The sequence below is a fragment of the Morus notabilis genome, unplaced genomic scaffold (genome assembly GCF_000414095.1).
Source record: "Morus notabilis unplaced genomic scaffold, ASM41409v2 Scaffold61, whole genome shotgun sequence".
NCBI lineage: Eukaryota > Viridiplantae > Streptophyta > Magnoliopsida > Rosales > Moraceae > Morus > Morus notabilis.
This window is the reverse complement of record NW_010362732.1, coordinates 397,951-407,284: the sequence shown is the minus strand read 5'-3', so window position 1 is coordinate 407,284 and position 9,334 is coordinate 397,951. Positions and strand designations below refer to the sequence as shown.

The window sequence follows — 9,334 nt, the reverse complement described above, 5'->3', positions numbered from 1 at the left end:
GAAACAAAAATGAATTTTTTTGTGTGTGAAGGAATGTATTACTTGAATGTTTTTCTACTCACAATCTTGTACCTCATAATCATTGGTGATAGTGACTTGTTCCTCACAATCTTGTTCAAGTTAGCATTCTCCAATGTGGTGCTTATTTTCTTTTTTCACAGCCATTTTGTTCTCATCATTTATCTTTCCTCCATGTTTTTGGCATTAGATGTTATTGTTGCATGTGGTTACATGATGCATGCTCTTATTTAGTTATGCTCTTACATTTTGTGTTTCTGTCTGTGTTTTTTTCCCTCTCTTTCTTTCCTTTTTTTTTTTTAAACAAGGTTTCTGTCCGTGTTATGCTCACTCTGAATGCTAATGTTGGATGCATAATTTGTTTGTTTGTGATTTGATTATTGTGAGTTGCAACTCAATTGAACTTGCTTTTGTCAGGCTGGTGAGAGGAAGTCAGTAAAGCCATCCAATGACGAGGAAGCTCAGGCATGTCATCTTTCTACCTTTATGTATTTATTTATCTAACCCGGAATAGTTATCTATTCATTCAAGTACTTTATTTATTCATTTTCGACACTATGTGTTATTTTAGATCTTCTAGAGTTTAAAATTGGTCAACTTCTGATATACATGTATACAAATATTTTTAATTCAGGAAGATAAAGAGATTGCCACGGAAGACACCTCGTTAGAAAAAGTTGATCCTTCAGTTAGATCTCCTCAGTCTGCTCTGAGTAATGGTATTGCACAGACAGGGGGAGATGATTCTTTGGCTGATTCGAGCTCCCTAAAGAATCAAGATGATGACCATCCTATTGAGAATTCGAAAGATTTGGATGCATCAAGCAAAGCTGAGCCGGAAACTACGAATACCGAGAAGGTAGTTGATTCGGATCAAAAGGCAGAGCAGACCACCAAGAACAGAGGAAAAAAATCTAGTTCATCATTGCAATCTACACCACCTTTGGAAAGTCCTCATGCTGATAATGAGAACGAAAAAGAGAAACTCTCTCACCAGGAAGGTCAAGGTGATGATTTGCCTGGTTCACCTACCGAAGATCCATCTGCTGAGGTAGCTGAACCTTTAAAAGACGATAAAGGGTCTGATGATAAGGTTTCCTCACCTAAGGTATTGGAGAACGAATCTGCTGATGTTGCTTCCATGTCACCAAGTGAGAACCTTCCTGATGAAAGTCATTCAAACAAATCTGTACAAAAGAAGAAAGATACTTCTGATAAAGAGGCTGCACCATCTGCAGATGACCTTTCGAAAAAGGTTGCTGATGTTACAAGTGATTCGGAGGTAAAACTGAATAGGCGTGCCGGGAAAAAAGTGCCAGCTGCTATTTCCAATGTGAATAAAGTTTCAACAGAGATTGATGCATCCGTAAAGGATAGTGAAACCACAAGTGATTCAGAGACAAAGCCGTTGAAGCAGTCAGTTAAGAAAATGGATAAAAGCAGTAAAAATGAACATGGATCCTCTGCAAAGAAGGTGGAGGATAAGAAAAAGCAGGGTCGGGGGAAAGCTGTCTCTGAGAAGAGTGTAACAAAAGCTTCTGTAAAAGATGATAGCAAGGTACATTATTTTTGCCTTTTAACGCTTAGTTTCTGTTGCCAATATGTGTTGATATTAATTTATTTATTTACAATTGTAACAGTGATATTTTTTTGTTGTCATAAACTGTTTAGGACATAATTGCTTCACCAAAGTTGTCAGTGAAATTAACCAAAATTGAACATAGCTCTGAGGAGACCCCAAAGACTAATTCAAAGAGAAAACGTACTCCAAGCAAAGTAAAGGTATGTATTTTAACCTTTATGTTCAGGTTTGTCTTATAATCTGTACATCAGCATCGTGTACCGTACTTACATTCCTTTGGGGAAAGTAGTGCATTTGTAGCAGGAGGTTGTTGTTGTTGTTTTTTTTTTTTTTTTTTTCAACAAAGATTTTGAATAGGCACGCTCATGGTATATTGTATCTGGACTTTTGTGAATCAAAGTATTCGTTGGTTATATCTCTTCCTACTTCTGCCTATTGTTTTCTTGTCGTGATTGGCTTGCCAGTGGTATGGTCAATTCATAATATCTTGCGATTTTGGTTTGTGAAATGCAAAACACGTAGTTGATTATGGAAATCTTCATCCGAATATATATATATATATATATATATATATATATATATGTAGGGACGTATGTATACATTTAACTTTTCTATATTTGTTTTGTTTGAGGACACTTCTGTAATTTCTAAATCAATTTTCTACTTTTTAATTCTATTAGGAGTCTGGTGATAAAGACTTTGGTGAGAACATTGTTGGTTCAAAGGTTAAAGTTTGGTGGCCGAAGGATCACATGTAAGTACCGTCATCATTTCTGTGTTACTAATTTTGATAGAATTAATAAGGGTTTATTTTCTTAATTATTCTTTTCACTGTGATTGTACGTATTTTTAACTTTGATAGCATTAATTGACATGTTTCTTATATCTTTAGTTATTTTCTACTATGAGATTTTACATATTTCTAACTTTGATACCATCAATAAATATGATCCTTTCATTGACTTTTTATTTTATTTTATTTTTATTTTTTAACTGTGAGTTTTTAGGAGTGAACAATAGCATTCCTGCTATATATTTCTTACTTTTGAGTTGTTACTTCTTGTTCACGACTGTTCCTCTCCTCTCTCTTTTATCTGTGGAGGAAGATCATAAACTTCCTTTTACCAGTTCCCTAATAAAGTGGAATGGGGAAGGAGTGGTTGGACTAAAGGTCCTTTCCTTTTATTTAAATGGGACTATTAGGCTGCTTCAGTTAGAAACGCAGCTCCTTTGCAGGAGAAAGCCTTGCTTCTATGTTTTCTTATGTTCTTTCTAAAAATGTACAGGTTTTACGAAGGTGTCATCGAGTCTTTTGATCCAGTCAAGAAGAAGCATGATGTGAGAGATGTGGCTCTCTATATTTTAATATTATCCTAGTTCGTATTGCATTGGAGTAATTTTTTTTTTTCCCTACTTGACCATATAGGTTTGGTACAATGATGGTGATAAAGAAACATTGAATCTTAAAAGAGAAAAGTGGGAGTTTATTGGAGATGACTCTGGGTCAGATGAGGTAAGTGGCTGTTTGATTTGTATCTGCTAGTTGTAAACTTCCCCATGGTGTTAGATTCATGCTGCCACACTTGTTTACAGGAAGAAGAAACTGGCCGTTCAAGTCCAGATGCTTCTACCGAAACGTAAGTAACTTGCTATAATTATCAGCATTTCAACTTAGATTATTGTTATTGTTATTTTCTTCTTGTATGTCCTTCCCAACAGACAGCCTATTATATATTGGTTAGCCTTTTGAATGCTTTGTTAGTTTCTTCTTCTAGACCTAATGGCCCGTTTGGTCATGGTTCAAGTCAGTGATTTTGATTTTGAATTCAAATTTTGTGAGAGGACCCATTGGCAGGAACTTTTTTTATTCAAATTTTTTGTGAGAGCAGAATCAGAATCATGGGTTCAAGTCCTAGAACCAAACGAGCCCTAGGATACCACTAAATGTCACGGACAACATGTTCCCTCTTTTTTATTGGCAATGAAAATTCTCTAAAAGATTGTAATATTGTCATTTGTCGTTGAGTACATGCTATATAAATTCTATAATCTAAAACATGCTTATGCTACAGCTCAAACATAATGTTAGAATCCTGTGATTCGGAAGGCAAACTCTTGCTTTGGAACAGTTAGTTGAATTGTTCTCGTCCAATTTAGTCAAACTTGGAACGTGAAATTATGGTTTACGTATATTAACTTTTATACAGAGAGAGATGCACGGTCTAGGGTATTTTGTTTAATCATCCCTATACTTTTATGTTTTAATGTTCTAAGAGCTCTACCCCTTTATACTGGAAGCAAGGATCATTTATCTATGGATTTGAAAACTGGTCCAAATTACTGTCTTTGAGACTGACAATGTCTAGAGAGTAATATACAAAAGACAACCCGTTTTCTCTATTGCTCATCTCTGATCATAAGTTCTAAGGGCACGGCTGGCTTCCCCAGAGTTTGCCTCTTTTACATAATTTTTATTTAGGCCTCATTCGCTTTGCGGATTCAAGTTTTCAATTCGAGCTGAGATGTGACATTTTCTGAGAGTTTCTAACTGTAGCAGAAAAAATTAAATGTGATATTTTCTGAGAATTTTTAATTGTAGAAATCTAAAATTAAAAACTCGAATGGTGAAATGAACAAGGCCTTAATTAATTTTGAGCTTTAAATTCCTTTTTTTTTTTTTTTTTTTTTTTTTTTGGAATCAAAGGAAATAACAGTTGTCCAGTATTTGAGGGGTAGGCTTACTAAACTAAAAGCTAAGAAAAAAAAAATATGAACACGTGAAATTGCTATTGTTTTTTCTCAAGAGATGCAGCATAGTAATTGACATTCAATTTCTAATGTTGGTTTCTTTCATCAATATAACCAGGCCTCTGAAGAAAGCAAAGACAAAATCTGATGAGCCGCCAACTAAACAAAAAAAGGTTGAAGGATCACCCAAAAAGTAAGTATATTTGTTACCCAAATTGAGTAGTATATCTCACCCTATTACCAAAATTTTATTTTATCCTATTTCTTTTATTATTGTTTTTTCTGAGAGTTCTAATGGTTCCAAGTATGATGTGTAGGTCTGGAGGAGCTTCAGCCAGCAAATCGAAAGGCACAGCACAAAAATCTGGACAGGGTGGTAAATCCGACGGCAAATCCAAAGATGATTCGAAGTCTGTTGGCAAATCGAAGGATGTGAGTGGTGGCAAATCTAAAGACCAGACGCCAAGAAGTGGTAGTAGCAAATCAGCTACCATTACTTCAAAATCGTCCAGCAAGTCGAAGAATAATGATGCTCAGAAGTCCAAGACCACCAAATCCAAGGATGAAAGCAGCACGCTGTCCACCAAGTCCAAGCAAGACACCCCGAAGGCTGGGTCCAAGCAAGACACGTCAAAGGCTGGTTCTAAGCAAGACACCCCAAAGGCTGGGAAGTCGAAGTCAAGCACGCCAAAGGCCGTCTCGGTTTCCAAGGATAAACCCAACCAGACCAGTGGGAAGTCCAGTGCTAATGGTACTGGCAAGGTAAAGTCTGGTTCTTCAAAAGTTAAAGGGAATGAGGATGGAAAGGAGGACGCTTCCGATTCAGAGAAAGTGGTCGAAACTACAAAAGGAAAGTCGCCAAATCCATCCAAGGGACAGGAAAGCGAGGTGAAGACAGGTAAGAAGCGACGGAGAGGTACAAAAGGTTGAATTCAGCCTTCTGCCCATTTCCCCCAAGGGTTGTGTAGCGCTGCAATTCATAGTAGACACACACATCGGTTACTTGTCATCATCAGCTTTGACATGGTTTCCAGGTTGTGGCTAGCGGTTGTTAATTTGACAGTTAGTCGTAAGTTTATAGAGCGGTTTGTAGGGTTCAGATGTTTTTTTTTTTTCTTTGCATTCATGTTTTTTTAGATGGAATTATTGTTGTTCAGGAGGAAAGAGTAGAATCCATTTGGGTTAGTTTTGTTGAACAGAATGGTTTTATAGATAATGTCATAGATCCGCAAACTTGGGGTCAGAATCAGACGGATCTGCTCAGATGAGATGATTACTGCCCTGCCCATGATGCATTTTCGAACAAGAATCACTAACCTTATTGAGGTGTTACCATTGAATGCCAACAACATTGGATATGTTTTAATGATTAGTATTTAATTGTTTAATAAATGGAGGTGTTCAATGTTCAATGATTAGTGTTTGATTGTTTAATTGTTCAATAAATATGGAGGTATTCAAAGGCAACGACATCGGTTGCCATAGGAGAAGTCTTGCAGTTGCTCACGTTGGTAGTTAACAAATATGAATTAATTGCAGTTCTGTGAATGCTACTCGGGTTAATTTTATGCAAAAAAATGCGGAGCAGGTTTAATGAAACTTAACAGAAATGATGCAAAAAAATTATGCTAAATTGTAAAATATTAGGCGGGGTAATTCTCATAGGATTCAAAAAGAAATCTATAGAGTCAACGACTAGAAAAGAGCTGTAAAAAATGCGCACATCATTGTTCAACTAGAATTAGCTGCTGGATGGAGAAAATCGAATACAAGTTTCGGCTTTCATACTGAAATTCAGCATCTTTGGCGTGAGTGAATTAATAACAATTTTACAGTTGGTTTTTGAATATGCCACCTCTGTGGAATGGAAAGTTTTAAATGTTACTATGAACATGAAAAATAATATGGCTTCAGAACCTGATTTACAGTACGTAATTTTTTTTTGGGAAAAAACAAGAAATACCTTGTCCTGTCATTCAAAGTCCAATTAGTGAGCGTGCAAAAGGCCTTCAACATAAAGCCCATTTTCTTAATTATTGATTCCAGTGAAGACAGCGGCATTATCATTCTCTCTTTTTTTTTTTTTAAAGCTAACAGCAGCAGCAGCAGCAACAACAACAACTAGAAGAAGGACAACAATATTGTGCTACTAACTCCTCTTTAACGTGACTAACAAATGAAAAAAATTGCAAAACCTTTGTACGGCCATTCAGGACTCTTTCTCTTTCTGTCTCCGTCCTTTTTTTTTTTTTTTTTTTTTTTTTTTTTTCCTAATAGTGATCTCCTCATTCAGAACTTCCTGTCCCTAATCACCTACCCACCCATTTGATTGAGCTATATATTAATGACAAGGTGAGGTTTGGACAATATATTTTTAACAACCAAAATCTGACGGTTTGTTCCCTCTAATTAATTTGTACATCGCCTCATTTATAACCCACACAACCCGGGGAGGATTGAATGTGTTATGTGCTCTAACGACGGCTATTTATCCAAAATTGGAAGGCGGCGCTCTAAAGCTGGTCGAACGTGTGTTCAGACCTCCGAGAATAGAAGCGTCCACAGAGCACTAGATTTAGTCAAACACTCCATGTTCTCCAAACCTGGGGAAGGTCCAAGCATTGGGTTCATTGGAGCTTATATAAAGCGATACGCAGAAGAGAGAGAATCCGTCTCAGCAAGAATTCTAGATTTGGTCTCCAAATACAACCATTTTTGGTCAATTTGTTTGTCAAAGAGGAAAGTCACCTGATGCAGGTGCTCCGGAGGGAAATGGTTCGTACAGACCTCTGGCAATGTGTGACTGTATGACTCCGGAGCAAGCACCCGAGACTCCCAAACCTTCTCCTATAAATGCCCCTTAGCTTCTTCATTTTAGGAGACGCATATATTACACTTCTAAGACCCTTTTTGACACACATTCTTTATGAGAGATTACAACTTGAGTTCATCCCTCTAAGAGTTGTTCTTTAAACTTGTGCTCTTTGGGTTTGAAGTCCTTCATAGAAATTTCACTCAAAAAGTCTCAAAACACTTCGTTTGATCTATCCAAACTTGCCTTCAGCTACATTTGAAGTTTATGTGGTTTCTCTGGAGGTCTGAAAATCCACCTCTGTGGCTGGACTCCGCCATCCCGGAGCACATTTCCTGTAAACCATAAACTTCATCTACTGATGCACATTCTCAAAGGCTACCTGTGTTTGTTCTCCAAGCACTCCTCTGAAGCAGCCTTATTTGCACTTTACGAGTCAGACAGCCGCTCTGGAGGCACCCCGTACTGGTCCTCGGAGCATTTCTCCTTTGACACAACCTTATCCACTCTCCGAGTCAAATCTCCATCAACCGTTAAGTTACTCCTCCCACCAAACTTTGGCCATACGATCTCTATGACTGAGTTTCTTCCCATACGCATAGTCGAGAGTGCCTCAGCAACTTGACAACAAAGTGGGTCCTAGAATTTGATTTCTTTGGCTTACTTTGGGCCTAACCGATCCCCTTTTTTTCGTTGGAGGTCTTATTGTACAAAGCTCCTATGTGAACGCCGCGTGTTTCGTCCGCGTCAGCATCGACATCACCAAATCCGGTACTTGCACGTGTATATCTTGTACACGTCGTACCCACCGAATCTACCGGACTCTAACAGATATTAATGTTTTTTGTCGACCCAAAAAAGAAAAACACATATATGTATAATTGATGCGTGTGTATATATATATTCCTTTTTAATAGGAACTGAGGAGTTGAACTTGATCACATCAAATACTAAAAATTTTGTGTGATTAGCAACTAAATTTAGCCTGCCTGCAATCTTCACTAATTGTGCAATTTCAGCGCGAGTTAGTAACTAAAAACTAGTTACTCTTCATACTATTGTAAGTGAAATATATATATATATATATATATATAATATTAATGGGGAACTTTAAATTTAAAAACTCATAGTAGAAGTATTGGATTTAACTTGCAACAAAAATAAATGTGAACCGAAATCTACAAATAGGATACGTGTATTAAACTCAATTTGCACTGTATATAAATAATGTCTGTTTTTTTGTCATATTGCTTTGCTCTTTTACGAGTATGTATGGTCCATTATGTTTTCTGTTTTTCTATAAATTATAAGATTACACGTAATCTCATACAATGACCTCACACACAAAAAGAAATAAACAAATAAGTAAATAACAAAAACTAATGATGTAGTTGTCCCTTTAAGAAAAATAATTGCTTGGAAGCTCAAACTTTTGTGATAATTGCTACAATCCCCACATGCAACATAGTCTTGTCCCCCACTTGGGTAGTTTAACGAATTCAGTGGCTTGCCCTATATATTTGTTGTTTTGTGGTAGTTGAATTAGGAAAACTCCAACTCCCGTTGATTGATAAACACTTTCTCTCTTTTAATATTTTATTTATATTATACTATAATTAGGATACATTCTTAGATCATCATATCAGACTCACAACAATATGACAGTTAAAAAGACAGTAAAAATATTTAACAGTTTAGAAGCGTGTCATATTAATCAAGTATTTTTCATACACTACAGAATCTCTCTTTTTTTTTTTTTTTTTTTTTTTTTTTTTTTTTTTTTTTTTTTTCTTTCTTCTCCTTCTTTTACTGATACTCTCTACCATATCTACTTGGCATTTATACTTTATAGTCCCTCTTTCAATTGTGGGTCTTTTCGCCCAATATTTTACATTTGGTCAAATGTTACTGCAAAGTGCAATTTCATGTCATATAAGCATATCTTTAAAGGAGGGGCCCGAAAGAGTTGAAGATATGGTTCATCAAGCAAAAGTGACTTTCCTTTTGTCCTTTAGCCAAACCCATCGTGGCTAAGTAAATCATTGTGGAATTCCTATCACTAGACTAATTTTCTCCACATTTAACCTGCAAAAATTATGCATCCAAGTCCTTGTTCTAAAACGAATTCCTGGCCTGTAATGATTATGATGTTGTCAATTCTTATTTGGAACATA

The 9,334-nt window shown here is 36.4% G+C and overlaps 1 protein-coding gene across 1 annotated transcript; it reads left to right on the top strand.

Annotated features, from left to right (window-relative positions):
* Positions 1-420: 420 nt before the first annotated feature.
* Positions 421-5,761, top strand: LOC21396403 (muscle M-line assembly protein unc-89; the record flags this gene model as incomplete). The annotated part of the gene is made up of 9 exons (XM_010102739.2): positions 421-483; positions 653-1,576; positions 1,690-1,800; positions 2,281-2,354; positions 2,887-2,938; positions 3,027-3,113; positions 3,194-3,237; positions 4,467-4,541; positions 4,666-5,761. Coding segments are annotated over 9 exons (2,043 nt in total), but the record flags the coding sequence as incomplete, so codon positions are not given.
* Between the last annotated feature and the right edge of the window lie 3,573 nt (positions 5,762-9,334).